This window comes from Neopsephotus bourkii, unplaced genomic scaffold (genome assembly GCF_033783945.1).
Source record: "Neopsephotus bourkii isolate Nb327-2 ecotype Australia unplaced genomic scaffold, CSIRO-AGI_Nbou_v1 NB_365, whole genome shotgun sequence".
Classification (NCBI taxonomy): Eukaryota; Metazoa; Chordata; class Aves; order Psittaciformes; family Psittacidae; genus Neopsephotus; species Neopsephotus bourkii.
The window spans coordinates 136,342-153,646 of NW_026900871.1; the positions used below are offsets into that span (position 1 = coordinate 136,342).

General features: G+C 53.1%; 2 protein-coding genes across 2 annotated transcripts; both read left to right on the forward strand.

The window, feature by feature from the left end:
* Positions 1 to 495: 495 nt before the first annotated feature.
* Positions 496 to 10,404, forward strand: POLA2 (DNA polymerase alpha 2, accessory subunit). Its single transcript, XM_061348633.1, has 18 exons — positions 496 to 642; positions 1,764 to 1,891; positions 1,971 to 2,056; positions 2,208 to 2,262; positions 2,343 to 2,449; positions 2,529 to 2,722; positions 2,809 to 2,897; positions 3,006 to 3,161; positions 3,244 to 3,306; positions 3,387 to 3,429; positions 4,168 to 4,286; positions 5,507 to 5,545; positions 5,640 to 5,713; positions 6,680 to 6,788; positions 8,295 to 8,401; positions 8,589 to 8,648; positions 8,991 to 9,117; positions 9,625 to 10,404. Exons 1-18 carry the CDS (start codon positions 531 to 533, stop codon positions 9,769 to 9,771), a joined length of 1,815 nt encoding a protein of 604 aa, XP_061204617.1. The 5' UTR covers positions 496 to 530; the 3' UTR covers positions 9,772 to 10,404.
* A 2,692-nt stretch (positions 10,405 to 13,096) lies between these two features.
* Positions 13,097 to 16,287, forward strand: CDC42EP2 (CDC42 effector protein 2). Its single transcript, XM_061348602.1, has 2 exons — positions 13,097 to 13,142; positions 15,571 to 16,287. Exon 2 carries the CDS (start codon positions 15,623 to 15,625, stop codon positions 16,241 to 16,243), a length of 621 nt encoding a protein of 206 aa, XP_061204586.1. The 5' UTR covers positions 13,097 to 13,142; positions 15,571 to 15,622; the 3' UTR covers positions 16,244 to 16,287.
* Positions 16,288 to 17,305: the final 1,018 nt, after the last annotated feature.

A 17,305-nucleotide genomic window follows, 5' to 3' on the forward strand; every position in this document is an offset into this window, starting at 1 on the left:
AGGGATGGATCCTGTAAAGGGAAGGGATGGATTCTGTCGGGATAGGGATGGATTCTGTCAGGGATGGATCCTGTAAAGGGAGGGGATGGATTCTGTCGGGATAGGGATGGGTTCTGTCAGGGATGGATCCTGTAAAGGGAGGGGATGGATTCTGTCGGGATAGGGATGGATTCTGTCGGGATAGGGATGGGTCCTTCCAGGGCTGTGGGTGGATCCTGTTAGGGATAAGTTTGGATCCTATTGGTGATGGATCCTGTGGGATCTGCTAAGGGAATCCCCGGGAGGATGGGAAACTTCCCGCCTTTTTTTTCCCTTTCCCGCGGAACTAGGGCAGTCTGGGTTTCCCCGGCCACGCCCCCTCCCCACCTACCCCCTCCGATTGGTCAGTTCACCCCCTTAATCTGCATAACCCCGCCTCTCCCTCGCAGGGCGGCACCGCCTCTTTCCTAATAAGGCATGTCCCCCTCCCTTTTCCTCCTCTGCCGTCAAGCGCGGCAGTGTCGCGCCCGCGCGGGCTTTTCGGTGCCGGCATGGCGGAGCCGGAGCGAGCGGAGCCACCGGAGCCGGTGTCGGCCGAGGCGGTGCTGAGGGAGCTGCGGCTGTTCGAGCTGTGCTGCCGGGGCGAGGACGTCCCCGCCAGGCGTGAGGACAACGGGGAGAGGGAGGGGGGGTTGGAGGGGGCTCAGGTACCTTCCGGGGGTGTCAAGGGATTTGTTTGAGGGAGGTTTGGGTGGCAGTGGGGTGATAGGGGAGGTGTTTGGGGGGGTAATGGAGGTTTAAAGGTGCCATGGGGGTATTTGAGGGGGTAATGGAGGTTTAAAGGTGTCGTGGACGTATTTGGGGGGGGTAATGGAGGTTTAAAGGTGCCATGGAGGTGTTTGGGCTAATGGAGGTTTAAAGGTGTCATGGGGGTGTTTGGGGGGTAATGGAGGTTTAAAGGTGCCATGGAGGTGTTTGGGGGGTAATGGAGAATTAAAGGTGCCATGGAGCTATTTGGGGGGTAATGGAGGATTAAAGGTGCCATGGAGGTGTTTGGGGGGGTAATGGAGGATTAAAGGTGCCATGGAGGTGTTTGGGGGGGGTAATGGAGATTTAAAGGTGCCATGGGGGTATTTGGGGGGGTAATGGAGGTTTAAAGGTGTCATGGAGGTGTTTGGGGGGGTAATGGAGGATTAAAGGTGCCATGGGGGTATTTGAGGGGGTAATGGAGGATTAAAGGTGTCATGGAGGTGTTTGAGGGGGTAATAGAGGTTTAAAGGTGTCAGGGAGGTATTTGAGGGGGTAATGGAGGTTTAAAGGTGCTATGGAGGTGTTTGAGGGAGTAATGGAGGTTTAAAGGGGCCATGGAGGTGTTTGGGGGGGGTAATGGAGGTTTAAAGGTGCCATGGAGGTATTGGGGGGGGGTAATGGAGGTTTAAAGGGGCCATGGAGGTGTTTGGGGGGGGGTAATGGAGGTTTAAAGGTGTCGTGGAGGTGTTTGAGGGGGTAATGGAGGATTAAAGGTCCCATGGGGGTATTTGGGGGGGTAATGGAGGTTTAAAGGTGCCATGGAGGTGTTTGAGGGGGTAATGGAGGATTAAAGGTGCCATGGGGGTATTTGGGGGGGTAATGGAGGTTTAAAGGTGCCATGGAGGTGTTTGGGGGGGTAATGGAGGCTTAAAGGTGTCATGGAGGTATTTGAGGGGGTTTAGGGGTGTTGGAGGGGGTTTTGGGTGCTTCAGGGGTTCTGGCTACACCCAGAACACCATTACCCCTCCCCACAGTGGTGGAGCTGTGCCTGACCCACGGCCTGGGCCCGGTGGCGTTGGCCAACGAGCTCTTGGCCTTCGTCACCAGCAAGGACCTCGACACTGAGCTCTCCAACGACAGCCTCGACGCCTTTGAGCATGAGGTGGGGGGGTCCCCAATACCCCCATAACCCCAGAGGAAGGGGGGGTGTGATGATGATGCTCACCCCTTTCCTCCTCCAGGTCCTCATCAAGCGCAGCAGCAGAGCCTCTCAGAAGAGGGACAACCGCTACAGTGGTCTCCATGACATCCACTCTCTCCAGGAGCTGTATCCCAATGGATTTGGGGGTGATTCCTATAAAGAAACAGGGCTTTAAGGTGCTCCATGCTCTTGTTAAGGAGAGGAATTGGATTGGGGGGGGTGTTGGTGTGTGTCCCCCATAAACAAGAGCTTTGGGTGCTCCTTAACAACCCGGTAGCCTTGATGAGGAAGAGGAGGATGAGCTGCTGGATGCCTACACCACGCCGTCCAAGGTGCGCACCAAATGCCTTCACCCCCAAACCTCCCGTTTTTTGCCTCAAAATAACCTCGAATGGTTCTTTTTCTCCATCAGAATTCCCAGAAACGCCCCAATTCCACCCCGGAGACGCCAAGGCCCAAGCGGAGCCTCTCCTCCCGTACCCCTTACACACTCTTCTCCCCCAGCAGCTTCTCCCTAAGGTAACGACACCGGGGACCACCGGTGGTGGTCGGGACCGGATCGGGGTTGTCACCATCACTCCGCCTGTTGTCCCCACAGCGTCACCCCCTCGCAGAAGTACAGCGCGCGCAGCAGCCGTGGGGAGGTGGTGGCCTCCTTCGGCTCCATCCAAGGTCCCTCCTGGAGCGGGCACGGTGGTCGCGGTTGTACCTTGGGGCTCTTTGGTTCTCCGGAGGAAAACCTGACCAAAACCTACAAATTCATGTTCCAAAAAGCACTCGATGTCCGGGAAGGTGATGCCCAGAGCCTGGAATTGGGGGGGGGTGCAACCCCAACAGTCACCGTTGCGGTGTAGCCGATGGTTGTCCTCACCCCATAGTGTTGTTGTGGAGGATTGAGGAGCTCGGTGAGGCACTGAAGAACCACCATCACCTCGAGGACTTCACCTCAGTGTCGCTTCCAGCACAGGTGATCCCATCCCCACCATTCCAAAGGCATCCTTGGATCCCTCACCACCATCCAAGGGCATGTTTTGGGGTGAAACCAACTGGTTTTGGGGGTGCTGTTGTCCCACAGGAACCAGTGACGGTGCTGGGCCAGATTGGGTGCGATTCCAATGGGAAGCTCAATGCCAAGTCTGTGGTGCTGGAGGGCGACCGGGAGCACTCCTCTGGTGGCCAAATCCCCTTGGATCTATCGGAACTGAGGGAATATTCCCTATTCCCAGGCCAGGTGGGGTTTTGGGGGGGCTGGGACCCCCCTAAGCCTCCCTCACCCCACTCCTCCTCACCCCTGGTTGCTCCCCTACCCATAGGTGGTGGCGCTGGAGGGGACCAACAGCACTGGGAGGATGATGGTGGTCTCCAAACTCTATGAGGTGACGGCAGCATCCCCACAATGGGCCTGGTTTTGGGGTGAAAAAAGGGGATTTTGAGGCCATTGATGGTTTCTCCACAGGGGGTGCCTCTTCCTTTCCACACACCACCAGAGCCGGCTTCAGGTGAACCCAAACCCCCCACTTTCTGGCCCTCCAAAATGCTCTTTTTTCCCCAAAAAACCTCACTTTTTCACCCCAAATTATCCCATTTTGTTCCCTTAAGCCCCATTCCTGTCTTCCAACCCCCTTAAATCTCCTTTTTGTCCCTCCATACCCTGTTTTTTGTCCCCAACCCCCCCATTTTGTCCATTTCTGTCCTTCAAACCCCCTTTTCTGTCCTCCAAACCTCTATTTTGTCCCCCATTCCCTGTTTTTTACCACCCCAGACCCTAAAGCCCCCTTTTTGCTCTTCAAACTCTTCTTTTTGACCCCTTTTTCTATTTTATCCCCCACTTTTTTTACCACCCAGGCCCCCAAACACCCCTTTTGATCCCCCAAAACACCCTTTTCATCCCCCAAACACCCCTTTTCGTCCCCCAAACACCCTTTTCATCCCCAAAACACCCTTTTCGTCCCCCAAACGCCCCTTTTCGTCCCCCAAACGCCCCTTTTCGTCCCCCAAACGCCCCTTTTCGTCCCCCAAACGCCCCTTTCCATCCCCCAAACACCCTTTCCATCCCCCAAACACCCCTTTCCATCCCCCAAACGCCCCTTTTCATCCCCAAAACACCCCTTTTCACACCCTTTTTATCTCTTAAACCCCCCTTTTTTGCCCCACAACCCCCCTTTTTGCCCCCTAACCTCCTTTTCCCACCCCCTAAACCCCCTTTGGTGCCTCACACCCCTCTGTTCCCCCCCCAGAGCAGTGCATGGTGCTGGTGGCCTGTGGTCCCTATACCCCATCCGACAGCATCGGCTATGACCCACTCAGCGACCTCGTCACCGTCATCACCCGTGACCGCCCCGATGTCTGCATCCTGGTGAGGCCCCACTGGATCCTGGTGTCAGTAACGTGGTACCTGAGCAGCAAAGCCTCCACAGGCAGCCATGGGGGGAAGAGGTGCCTTTGGTGTGACCCCAAAACACCCATTTCCACCCTAAAGTGACCGAACACCCCCCTAGTTTTCATCCTAAAGTGACCAAACTTCTCAGTTTTCACCCTAAATTGACCGAACCACCTGGTTGTCACCCTAAAGTGACCAAAAACCCCAGAGTTTTCACCCTAAAGTGACCAAAACCCCCACTTTTCACCCTAAAGTGACCAAAAAGCCCAGAGTTTTCACACTAAAGTGACCAAAACCCCTACTTTTCACCCTAAAGTGACCAAAACCCCAGTGTTTCACCCTAAAGTGACCAAAACCTCCAGAGTTTTCGCCCTAAAGTGACCAAATTACCCCCATTTTCACCCTAAAGTGAACAAAACCCACCCTATTTTTGACCCTAAAGTGACCAAACCACCTTTTTGGCACCCTAAGTGAGCAAAAACCCCAGAGTTTTCACCCTAAAGTGACCAAAATCCCTGTTTTTCACCCTGAAGTGACGAACCCCCCTGGTTTTCAGTCTAAAGTGACCAAAAAACCCAGACTTCTCACCCCAAAATGACCAAACTACCCCCATTTTCACACTGAAGTGACCAAAACCCCCCAGTTTTCACCATAAAACAACCAAAAGTCCCCAGATTTCACCCTATAGTGAACAAAATCCCCCAGGTTCCACCCTGAAGTGACCAAAAAACCCCCATTTCTCACCCCAAGTGATCAGAACCCCGTTTTTCAACCTAAAGTGACCCAAACCCCGCAGTTTTCACCCTGAAGTGACCAAACAAACCCAGTTTTCATCCTAAAGTGACCAAAATAATCCCATTTCTCACCCAAAGTGCCCCAAATCCCCTTTGTTTTCATCCTGAAGTGACCAAAACCCATTTTTTTCACCCTAAATGACCAAGAAAACCCATTTTTCACCCTAAAATGACTAATTCTCCTGTTATTAAGAGCAAATTTGGCTTTTTGGGCACCCCATGATTCAAGGCTTGAGTTCCTGCTTGGGAAAACCACGTTTCTTTCATCCATCTTCCCACCCAGATTCACTTTTCCCTGAATCCTTTGGGATTACGGGATAAAACTGGGGGTTGAAATAAGAAGCCCCACCTTTGGGTCCCCTCTTGTTGGGATTTCCCTCATTTTCCCCTGTTTCTTTCCAGTTTGGGCCATTCCTGGATGCCAAACACGAGCAAGTGGAGGTGAGGGAGGATTTGGGGGGGGTCATCCCCCAGGTACACCCCAAAAGACAATGGAATGGGGCAAATCCCATTGTTTTCCCCCCCTAAATCCCAGAACTGCCAACTCCTGGGGTCCTTCCCTGAGGTCTTCAAGCTCTGCCTGAAGATGATCATCGAAGGGACGAGAAGGTGGGGACGTTCCTATGGGATGGGGGGCAAATCCAAGGGGAAAAGAACTGGGAATGGGTGGTGTGAGGGGACAGCATGGATGAGGAGCAAGGAGGCAACAACACGGCCTGATGCTGGGTGATGCATGCTGAGGGGTGGGGGACACCCCAAAACACCCCCAAATGTCCCATCCTGCTCTAAAACACCTCGTGTCACCCCTAAAAACACCCAAACCCACCTCATTATGCCCCAAAATCACCTCTCGGCATCCCCCAAAACACCTTTTCATGCTCCAAAATACCTCGTGTCACCCCTAAAAACACCCAAACCCACCTCTTTATGCCCAAAACCACCTCTTGTCACCCCCAAAACACCTCTTCATATTCCAAAATGCCTAAACCCACCTCATTATGCCCCAAAACCACCTCTTGTCACCCCCAAAACACCTTTTCGTGCTCCAAAATACCTCATGTCACCCCTGAAACACCCAAACCCACCTTTTTATGCCCCAAACCCACCTCTTGTCACCCCCAAAACACTTCTTCATGTTCCAAAATGCCTCCTGTCACCCCCAAAACACCCAAACCCACCTCTTTATGCCCCAAAACCACCTCTTGTCACCCCCAAAACACCTCTTCATGCTCCAAAACACCTCCTGTCACCCACAAAACACCCAAACCCACCTCATTATGCCCCAAAACCACCTTTGTCATCCCCAAAACACCTCATTATGCCCCAAAACACCTCCTGTCACCCCCAAACACCTCATTTCACCCCTCAAAATACCCCAAACCACCTCATTCCACCCTCAAACCCTCTTCATGGGGGAATGCACCACCCCACCCTCAGCACCCCAATGTGTTTTGGGGGGATTTCAACCAATTTTGGGGCTTTTTCCCTGCTGGAATTCCCCTGAAGGGGTCCCTTTTGAGGCCGTTCCTGTGTTTGTGGAGGAATTCCCTGTTCCCATCCCTGGTTTTCCAACAGCGCCGGCTCCCAGCTCGTGTTCGTGCCCTCGGCACGCGATGTCCACCACGACTGCATCTACCCACAGCCCCCATTCTGCTACCCAGAGCTACCCAAGGAGGACAAGCAGGTACCAACCCCTCAGCTTCCCCCATTGCCATGCTTCTGATCCCAACAAATCCATCAAATCCTTTCGATCCTGATGAAGTTTGGGGTGAAATCCCTTTTTTCGTTGAGTTTCCCCCCTCTTCTTTCCCACCCAGCAGTGATTTCTTGCCCCTAGAATATTCCTTTTGGGAGCAAAAACCTCGTTTCTTTAGGGAGAAGGGGTTTGGGAATGGAAACCTGGCAAACAGGGAATGGAGCTCAAGGAAACCAGCCTGTTTTGGGTTAAAATTCCTTGATTTAACTCATTTTATGCCGAGGGAGCAGCTTTTATTGCTCCTGCTGGGAATCCAGCCATGCTGCTGGATGCCCTTAGGGGGTATTTTGGCTGTTTAAAGGGGTTTTAGGATAAATTTGGGGTGATTTAGGACTTGTTTAAGGATGTTTCCAGAAGACTTGAGTGTGATGGCAGCTTTTTGGGGTATTTTGGGGTGCATTTGGAGTGGTTTTGGATTGGTTTAAGGAAAGCTCAGAGTGATTGTGGTGGGTTTGGGGGCATTTGGGGGCAGATTTGGGGCATTTTAGGATGGGGTTTGGGGTGTTTAAAGAAAGTTCCATGTGACTGTGATGTTTCAGGTCAGGTTTGGGGTGGTTTTAGACTGTTTCAGGGGTATTGAAGGAAAACTCAACAGTGATTACAGCGTTTAAAGGGCAGGTTTGGGGCAATTTAGACTGGGTTTGGGGTGGTTTAGGGCAGGTTTGGATGGCTTAGGACTGGTTTAGGGCTGGCTTGGGTGGTTTAGGGATGATTTAGGTCATGTTTGTCTGGTTTAGGGCTGGTTTAGGTCAGTTTTGGGTGGTTTAGGTCAGTTTTGGGTGGTTTAGGGCTGGTTTGGGTGGTTTAGGACTCCTTTAGGTCAGGTTTGGGTGCTTTAGGCCTGGTTTATGGCAGATTTGGGTGGTTTATGACTGGTTTGGGTGATTTATGACTGGTTTTGGACTGGTCTAGGACTGGTTTAGATCAGGTTTGGGTGATTTAGGACTGGTTTAGATCAGGTTTGGGTGGTTTAGGGCTGGTTTAGGGCAGATTTGGGTGGTTTATGACTGGTTTGGGTGGTTTATGACTGGTTTAGGGCTGGTTTGAGTGGTTTGTGACTGGTTTGGGTGATTTATGACTGGTCTAGGACGCATTTAGGGCTGGTTTGGGTGGTTTAGGACTGGTGTAGATCAGGTTTGGGTGGTTTAGGGCTGGTTTAGGGCAGATTTGGGTGGTTTATGACTGGTTTAGGGCTGGTTTGAGTGGTTTGTGACTGATTTGGGTGATTTATGACTGGTTTAGGACTTGTTTAGGGCTGGTTTGGGTGGTTTAAGACTGGTTTAGGGCAGATTTGGGTGGTTTATGACTGGTTTAGGGCTGGTTTGAGTGGTTTATGACTGGTTTGGGTGATTTATGACTGGTTTAGGGCTGGTTTGGGACTCGTTTAGGGCTGGTTTGGGTGGGTTCAGCCACAGCCCACCCCTGTCTCCACAGCGCGTGCACTTCGTATCGGACCCCTGCACCTTGGAGGTGAATGGCATCGTGCTGGGCCTCACCTCCACCGACCTTCTCTTCCATATGGGAGCCGAGGAGATCAGCAGGTGGGTACTGGCCCAAAGCCAGGATTCAGGAATCTCCTGCTGGTGGTGAATGGATCCAGCCCCAGATCCACAGGATCCAGGGGTGTTCCCACCCAGCACAGCAGCTCCTGGTTGTAAATGGCCTCGTGTCTCGTTACTCACAGTCTGATCTTTGGCCTTTCCCATTCTTTCCTGAATGGTTTTACAGCTCCTCCGGGATCTCGGACCGGTTCACGCGGATCCTGAAGCACATCCTGACACAGAGGAGGTGAGGCCTTGCTCCAACCACTCAGACCCCTAAAAGGGCTTTTTTGGGGGCCAAACAAGGGGTTTTCTATGTCATTCCCTCCATCTTCCCTTTGGAAGTCTCTTCCTGACCCTAAAGCATTGCTTTTTTGGGGTTTGTTCCCCATTAACAACCAGATTCCAAAGGTTTTACCCTAAATCCTTCAGCATGGTGTATGTCAGCCAGCCCAAGGTTGCTTCAGGGATGGCGAAAACACCCACAAACAACACTTCCACCCCATTGGTGTGTCCTAGGCCTGTTCCTACAGGCGGACGCGGTTGTTCCTGACGGTGGTAACCTCTTCCCCCCCCCTTCCATTGGTAGTTACTACCCATTGTACCCCCCCTCGGAGGAGCTGAACATTGACTACGAGAGTTTCTACAGCTACGCATCATTACCGGTCACCCCGGATGTCCTCGTCACCCCCTCGGAGCTGCGGTACTTTGTCAAGGTCAGGCGGAGCACAAACACCCGCTCAAGTACCCCCAAACCCATCAGGCATGGGCAAACCCCAGGTTACAGCCGGAACACAGCGCTGACTGTAGCTGATGGATGACAGTTCTTAGCTGTACCTGGTGGCTGTTGCATCCAGATCGGCTGTAACCAATAGGTCACAGCCCTCAGCATCTGGATGGGCTGTAGCTGGGGGGTCCTGGCTGTCAGCACCCAATCAGCTGTAACTGGGTTGCTGTTGGATGGGCTGTAGCTGGTAAGTCACAGCCCTTGGCATCCAGGTCGACTGTAGTCAGTGGATTGTGGCCATAGGCACCCAGTCAGCTGTAACCAGGGGGCTGTTGGCATCCGGTTGGGCTGTAGCTGGGTGGCTGTCAGCATCCAGCTTGACCGCAGCCAATGGGTTGTGGCCATCAGCACCCGGATTGGCTGTAGCCGGATGGGTGTTGGCATTGGATCAGCTGTAGTCAACAGCCCTCAGCACCCAGCTTTGGTATCCCCACAGGAAGTGCTGGGCTGTGTCTGCATCAACCCCGGGCGGCTGACGAAGGGGACGGTCGGGGGTACCTATGGCCGCCTGTACCTACAGCGGGACAACACAGGGGGTGAGCGCAGGAGCCCCTGTGTCACCGCTCAGGTTGTGAAGATCTAAGTGACCAGGATGGAATTCCTCAATCCAACCACCTACAACCCAACTGCTACACCAGGACTGGTCAAACCCACCTGGAACTGTGCTCAACAACACCCCAACCACTCCCATTGTGAGGAGCCCACCCTCCTCCTGCAACACCCGGACACAGCTGGGGCTCTGCTCCGCCTGTTCATCACTGAGGGGTTGATGAACCCTCAGCACAGCGGCTGTTGGCTTGTGGGGTTGTTCATGGGCTGGTTACGTTGTCCCACTCCTTATGCTGACAAAGGGATGCTCCAGCTGGTGTTCCCTATGGAAAAGGGGAATCCTGGCATGGAAAAGAGGCTGGAATCTTCGGCTGTCCTGGATTCACCCCCTGGGTGATGTTTGTGTCCGAGCTTCCTCATTATGGGATATGGAGTTTAATCACTTGGAAAACAATCCACCAGCACCAGGGAATGACACTGGGAATATCCCAGCACAGGGTTGGGCTTGAAGCAGTTTTCCTTCCTTTTCCCCTCCAATTCCTGATGGGGAAGCTGAAAGTGAATTCAGATCTGAGTGTTCTCCCGACATTCCTTAAGCTCCAATCCCAGGGTGGGAAAAGGCTTTTTTGGGCTGGAATAAAGCTAAATCCAATGGGATGAAAGAGGATGTTTCATAACTGTCTCCGCCGTGGGGTGGAAAACAGCCTCATCAGGTGGCTCCATTATCCACATGATCACCCTCATTCCAGGCCTCATTCCAGGCTCCCTCTGGAAGCCCCATCCAATCCCATAAGGGAGGGGAAATGGGATCCGGGGAGGGGGATTCCCATACGGTTTCACTGCAGAACTCTGGGATGGGCCAGAAAATCCCTGTTTTCTCCCCACATCCCAGGGCGGTGCCAATGGGATCATTTCCATTCCTTCAATGCTCACAATTCCAAGTTTTTTCCCATTTTGGTGCTTTTCACCCCAAAATCCACGCTGATTTTTCCTAACGTGGCTAAAAAGCTGCTTTATTCCCATGTTTTAGCTTATTTTCCAGCTTCCCCCCCCAATTCCTATCCCTGCCTCAGTTTCCCCCATAAACCCACCGGATTTGCTTCCAACAGGAGCAGCATCGGGGGGAATCCCAATCCAAACCCATCGGGAGCAACGCGCTGGAATCTTGTTTCCCTCTTCATTAAATGATCCTTGAGGACGAGGCTCATTTGGGATTTAAATGAGCGTCAGCTCCAGCATTCCCAGTTGGCCACTGGGGAGGTGTTGTGGAGGAGGGGGGGGGTGGAAAGCTGCTCTGCTCCATAGGGAATCCCCCTTTGGAGCCAGCAGGGATTTTCCCACCTTTCTCTCTCTTTCCCTAGGGATTTTGCCTGTATCCAAGCGCTTCATCGCCGGAGCTGGGGAACGGGAGGATAACAGGGAAAACCCCAACCCGCGCCCTTCATCCCGGTGAGAATCCAACGGTGGCAAATTCCATGCTTTTTGGGGAAGGAGAAGGGAGCAGGAAGGAAAAGCGGAGGCCCCGGGGTGGGGCGTTGGGGCTGCGCCGGCGCTGGGAGCATCGGATCGGAACGGATCGGAACGGATCGGAACGGATCGGAACGGATCGGAACGGATCGGAACGGCCGCGCTCCTCGGCTCCGGCTCCGCAGGAAGACGCCGGGAGGCTCCGGGGGTGTTTTTCCGGTGAGATCCCAAGCACCATTCCCTATGGAATGTGGGGATGGGGATGGAGACAGCAGAACAATGGTGGGGGGGGGGGTGTCGGGTGTCTCTTCCCATCTTCCGAATCCGGGCCCTGCGTTGGGATGCTGAGGATGGAGGGGTTGCATCCATGATTTGGGATGGTTTCCTGTCCCTATCGCATCCCAGAGCCCTCAGTTCAGGGAGGGAGGGAGGGGGGGAATCCCTCCTTTTCCCAAGGGAACAACCCCGGATCCCCCCCTCCCTGCCGCCACCAGCTGCTCCCGGATCAGATTAGCCGATGGATCCCCAAAATAGGATCTCCAAAATAGGATCCCCAAAATAGGATCCCCAGAATAGGATCCCCAAAATAGGATCCCCAAAATAGGATCCCCAGAATAGCCAAGGCCGGATCCAGCTCCGGGCTTTATCCAGGGAGGCTTTTCCCTGGATCCATGGATGACGATCATTTAAACCCAGGGCTCATCGCTGCTGGGGCAGCCGGAGCGGGCTCCCACCCTATTCCAAGGGAAGGGAAGCGACCTGTGCCCTCATCCCACCCGAATTCCGGCACCGCCCTCCCTGCCCGGGAATTCCCGGCGCTCCCCCTGGCATCGGGTGGGGCTTGGAGCTGTTTTCCCCGGATTTAAGTTGTTTTCCATGGATTTAAGTTGTTTTCCATGGATTTAAGTTGCGTTTGGATTCATTTCCCCCCCCTTCCGTTGGTCATCGCAGGGGGGAAACTGAGGCATGGGAAGGGGTCAGCCGCGTTTTCCAGCCGTGATTTAAGTCGTTTTCCCTGGATTTAAGTGGTTTTCCCTGGATTTAAGTCGTTTTCCCTGGATTTAAGTCGTTTTCCCTGGATTTAAGTTATTTTCCCTGGATTTAAGTTGTTTTCCCTGGATTTAAGTTCTTTTCCCTGGATTTAAGTTGTTTTCCCTGGATTTAAGTTGTTTTCCCTGGATTTAAGTTGTTTTCCCTGGATTTAAGTTGTTTTCCCTGGATTTAAGTTATTTTCCCTGGATTTAAGTGGTTTTCCCTGGATTTAAGTGGTTTTCCCTGGATTTAAGCTGTTTTCCATGGATTTAAGTTGTTTTCCCCGGGGTCAGCCGCGTTTTCCAGCCGTGATTTAAGTCGTTTTCCATGGATTTAAGTTGTTTTCCCTGGATTTAAGTCGTTTTCCCTGGATTTAAGTTGTTTTCCGTGGATTTAAGTTGTTTTCCCTGGATTTAAGTTCTTTTCCCTGGATTTAAGTTGTTTTCCCTGGATTTAAGTTGTTTTCCGTGGATTTAAGTCGTTTTCCCTGGATTTAAGTCGTTTTCCCTGGATTTAAGTCATTTTCCCTGGATTTAAGTGGTTTTCCCTGGATTTAAGCTGTTTTCCATGGATTTAAGTTGTTTTCCCTGGATTTAAGTTGTTTTCCCTGGATTTAAGTCGTTTTCCCTGGATTTAAGCGGTTTTCCCTGGATTTAAGCTGTTTTCCCTGGATTTAAGTTGCGTTCGGGTGCATTCCCCCCCCCTTCCATTGGTCATCGCAGGGGGGAAACTGAGGCACGGGACGGGGTCAGCCGCGTTTTCCACCCGTGTCCCAGCATTTCCTCATCCCAGGCTTTTCCTTATTGGCAAAGATCCCGGATCTCGGTGTTCCCCTCATCCTGGAGGACCCAATCCCGTGTCCACACCGGCTCGTCCCTCATCCCAATCCGGTGCCGGCTGCTCCAGGTAGGACAGGGACAGCCCCAGGATCCCACTGGGATTCCCTGGGATTGAAGCTGATTCCATCCCTTCTGTTAACTGGGATGATGCTGGATCAGTCCCTCCACACCTGTATCCACAAAAGGCTTTTCCCAGTGCTCCAGAATATCCATCATCCACATCCCAAAAGGGCCCTTTTCCATACCCCACCTCGCTGAGCCCATGGAAAAGGGGGGGTGTTTTCACTTCCCATGGGAATATCCCTTTTTCCAGGGGGATGCAAGAGCAAAACCTCTTCCCAGGGGCAAATTTTCCTCAAGAAGGCCCAAAAAGCAGGAAAAATGGAAGGAATTGGGTTTGTTTCCCACTTGGCTTTCCCTGAGTGAGGCAGAAATGGCTGGAATGGAGTGGGAAGGAAATAAACTTCCATGTTCTAGAGGTGAAATAATTGGAATTGGGTGAAAAAAAACCCTGGATTTTCCCATAGTGAAGCCCAAATACTTGGAAATGGGGGGAAAACCTGGAATTTGGTTGGAAAGCAGAGTTTAAAAGGCCAAAAATTGCTGGAAAAGCACTCAAACGGCACCTGCTGATGCTGGAAATGATGGAAATGGGTGGAAAAGGATGGGATTTTATTCCATAAGGAAGGAAAAAAGGCAAATGGGAGCGGTGGGGGGGGGGGTATCCCAGTGGAGCGTTGTGGGATCAGGCACTTTGAGCCCATTTCTTCCTGTGGGGAAGCCAAATGTGGGGCATGGATGGAGTTGGAGTCCTTGGATCAGTGGGATAAAGCCTGAAATCCCTGGGGATGCATCCAGTGGGGCAGGAGGCAGCCGGAAGCACCCATCCATGAGTTCTCCAGGGGTGTCTTGGAGCTTTGTTTCTTTTCCATCCCCTTTTCCTCCCATGTTCCCAATGGATCTGCTTGGTTGTCAGCACTGGGAAATGCTGGGGAAAAGGGTCCAAACTGGGCTATTCCCAGTGTCTTTGGGGCCTACTGGAGGCAAATGGCCTTTTCCAAGGTGTTTTTTTGTGGGATGAGGGACACTTCCCACATTCCCTGATGTTCCCAGCACCCTCCCAGCCCCAGTGGGGCTCTGGTTGATCCGCTGGAGCCCAGACTGGGAAGAGGAGGAAGAAACTGGGATGAGGGAGAGCGATTCCAGGTCAGTGCCCAGGGGAATCTCACTTCCTAATCCCCATCCCCATCAGCATCATCCCAAATCCTGGAAACTTAAACCACTTCCAGGCGACTAAAGGGGATTCTTCCTACAAATCCACTTGTTTTGGGGGGGTTTTAAGGGATTTGATGCTTTCCCCCAGCTTCCCATGCAAGGGACGCACTCGTAGCCCCGCACCCAGCAGCATTCCCAATCCACATTCCCAATATCATCTTCCCACCCGGTGTCTTCCCGGCGCCTGGATTTCACGCCAGCAGCATCACTGCATTAATCCATCCGGGATTAACACCACTGGATCCTGCAGTGTCAGCACTCCATTCCCAACTGGAGCCACTGGGAACGGGCTCCCGGTGCTGTTGTTCCTCCCTGGAGCCGCATTCCCGATGCTGGTGCTTCCTTTGGAGCTCAATGGGGGGTTTCCCACCTCTCCATCTCCATCCCCTCAACCCTGCTGGCATCCCATTGGGAACGGCTCCGGCTCTAGCGTAGGTCTCTGCTTGTGATGGGAATGGTTTCCTCAGCACCCAGAGGGAATTGGGGGGGGCAAAGAGGGAATGAATGGAGCAACACAACCAGGACGATCCCATTTCCAGGTGGTGGAAGGGGAATGTGGGGTTTTCCATCTCTTTGGGGCCAGTTGGAAGGATGGATTGCAGGGTGGAGGCTTGGGATGAGCTGGCAGCGCTTCCAGCAGCATTCCAAACAGCTTCCCCTTTACTGCTGCTTCCCAAGCATCCCAAACCTGTTTCCATCCCTTTCCCTGTCCCACTGGCACGGCTCTGAGTCGGATGCATCGTTGTTATCCCCTAAAAAACCCCTTTTTTCCCCTCATTTTCCCCCCCACAGCTGAAGAATGAGCCTGGAACTGAGGTGGGAATTGCCAAGAATTGAGGGAATAGGACTAAAACCAGGGAAAAACTCCAACTTCCTTCCCCCTCCCACCTCCATCCCGATGGATTTGTGGGGTTGGATGTGGCCAAGAGGAGAAGGAATCCAAGCGTCCAAACCTCCTCCAAGCTGAGGCTTGGAATTCCGCTTCCCACAACCTCCCCCCCACAGCCCCAACGGTTCCCCATCAACCCCCCGAATCCTTTGGGATTTCCAGCTCAGGAGGCCGGTTTCCCACTGGAGGCAATTCCCAGATTCCATTCTTAGGGTGATTTCCTTGATAACCTCGGAGCTGGGGAACATCTGGAATGAGTTTCCTGGAAGATCCCCATGGGATGGGTTGGAATCCACTGAGTTTTCCTTCTCTTTCCCATTGTTTCATGCAGGGAAGCCACCGGCTCCGGAGCCAACACCGGGATTGCTCAGGAACCCACTGAGATGTCCACCAAGGCCCCCATCTACCTCAAGAGGGGCAGCAGGAAGGGGAAGAAGGAGAAGCTCCGGGATATCCTCTCCTCGGATATGATCAGCCCCCCTTTGGGTGACTTCAGGCACACGATCCACATCGGCAGCGCCGGCCAAGGGGACACCTTTGGGGACATCTCCTTCCTCCAGGGCAAGCTCCATCTCCTGCCCCGTTCCCAGCCCAGCTTCTCCTTTGCCAGGACCTCCACCGTATCCGGGCACGAAACACCGGGAATTCCATCCCCGCTGTTGAAGAACGCCATCTCCTTGCCCACCATCGGTGGTCCTCAAGCCATCACGCTCCCATCGGCACCGGCGCCTCCCAAACCCCCCCGGCTCCACCTGGAGGAGCTCGGGAAGAGGGGTGAGGAAGAGGAGGAGGCGATGGGCACCACCCCAACCAATGGATTCCCCCTTGAGGAAGAGGCCGGCAGCACGGAGCCCTTCCTATCGCACGCGGGATCCCTCCTCTCCCTCCATGTGGATTTGGGACCGTCCATCCTGGAGGATGTCCTGCAGGTGATGGAGAAGCACCAAGCAGAGGGGGGGGGTGGATCTCCACCAGCTTCAGGCCTGCAGGAGAGCTTGACGTGAAGGTCAACCATGGGGGTAGACGTTGGGCAATGGTTGGTTGTGGGGTGGGGGGGGTGTTCTATGGGGTGAAGTTGGTTCCTCAATGGATCCCTATGGATTCTCCACCTCCAGAGCATGGACACGGTGCCATTGACACTCGCTTGGGGGGGGGTTGGGAAGGGGGTTGTGCTTGAAGAAGGGCCATGGTTGGAGCTTGGCCATGGTGAAGTTCAACCAAGCACCCAAGTCCTGGAGGTGGTGGTGGCACTCTTGGAGCATCACCCAAATCCCAACGTTCCCATGGCAAAAATGGCTTCACCGGAAGCCAAAATCCCTCTTGGGATGGATTCTGGGAATAAAATCCATGGTTGGAGTTTTGGGGGGTGCAACTGGAAGGCAAAAAGAAACCCAACCAAGGAGTGACCACCAGGCCCCATTCCCCATGCTGGGGAGTGGGATCCATCCTCACCAGCGCCATTCATCCCCGTTGGATGGAGGGATGAGAGGTGAGAGGCTTCGGGATTCCGAGCTCTGCTGCTTTTATGGGATAATCCGCATGGAACCGCTGTCATTCTGGCTATGGAGCAAGCGTGGCCTCATCTCCTGGACTCCAGCACTAAACTCCCACTATTTTCCACCCTTTCTGGGAATTCTGGCCACTTTTGGGTGGCAACAGCCCAAAACCTGGAATTCCACCCAAATCCCAACTTTCCATTAAGCCGGGTCTAGACGCTGGGTTGGGCTTCAGCTTCACTTGAGGCTCTTCTAGCTCTGTTCTCACCCAATCCAAGCTCCAATGGGAGATCCAGCACCATTCCCAAATCCCCTCTTTCCTCCCAGTTGGTTTGTCAACCAATCTGAAGAGGGGAAAAAAAACGGGATTGGGTAATTTTGGGTGGTTTTCCAAGTGTTTTATGGGAGTTTTGGTATTCCAGTGTCTTCATGTGGTTGGAAAACACCAAATCTCATGGATTTCACCCTGCATTGGAATGGGGATGTTCCCCTTTGGCCCAACTTCCTCATAATTCCAAGCAGCAATCCTGAAAGTTGCTGCCTGGATTGGGAATTCTGAGATAATCCCAT

Coding starts and splice junctions, on each gene's coding strand:
- POLA2 (XM_061348633.1), top strand. CDS start 531: ATGGCGGAGCCGGAGCGAGCGGAGCCACCGGAGCCGGTGTCGGCCGAG. Junction 643..1,763: donor CGAGGACGTCCCCGCCAGGC/GTGAGGACAACG, acceptor CCCTCCCCACAG/TGGTGGAGCTGTGCCTGACC. Junction 2,450..2,528: donor CCCAGCAGCTTCTCCCTAAG/GTAACGACACCG, acceptor TTGTCCCCACAG/CGTCACCCCCTCGCAGAAGT.
- CDC42EP2 (XM_061348602.1), top strand. CDS start 15,623: ATGTCCACCAAGGCCCCCATCTACCTCAAGAGGGGCAGCAGGAAGGGG.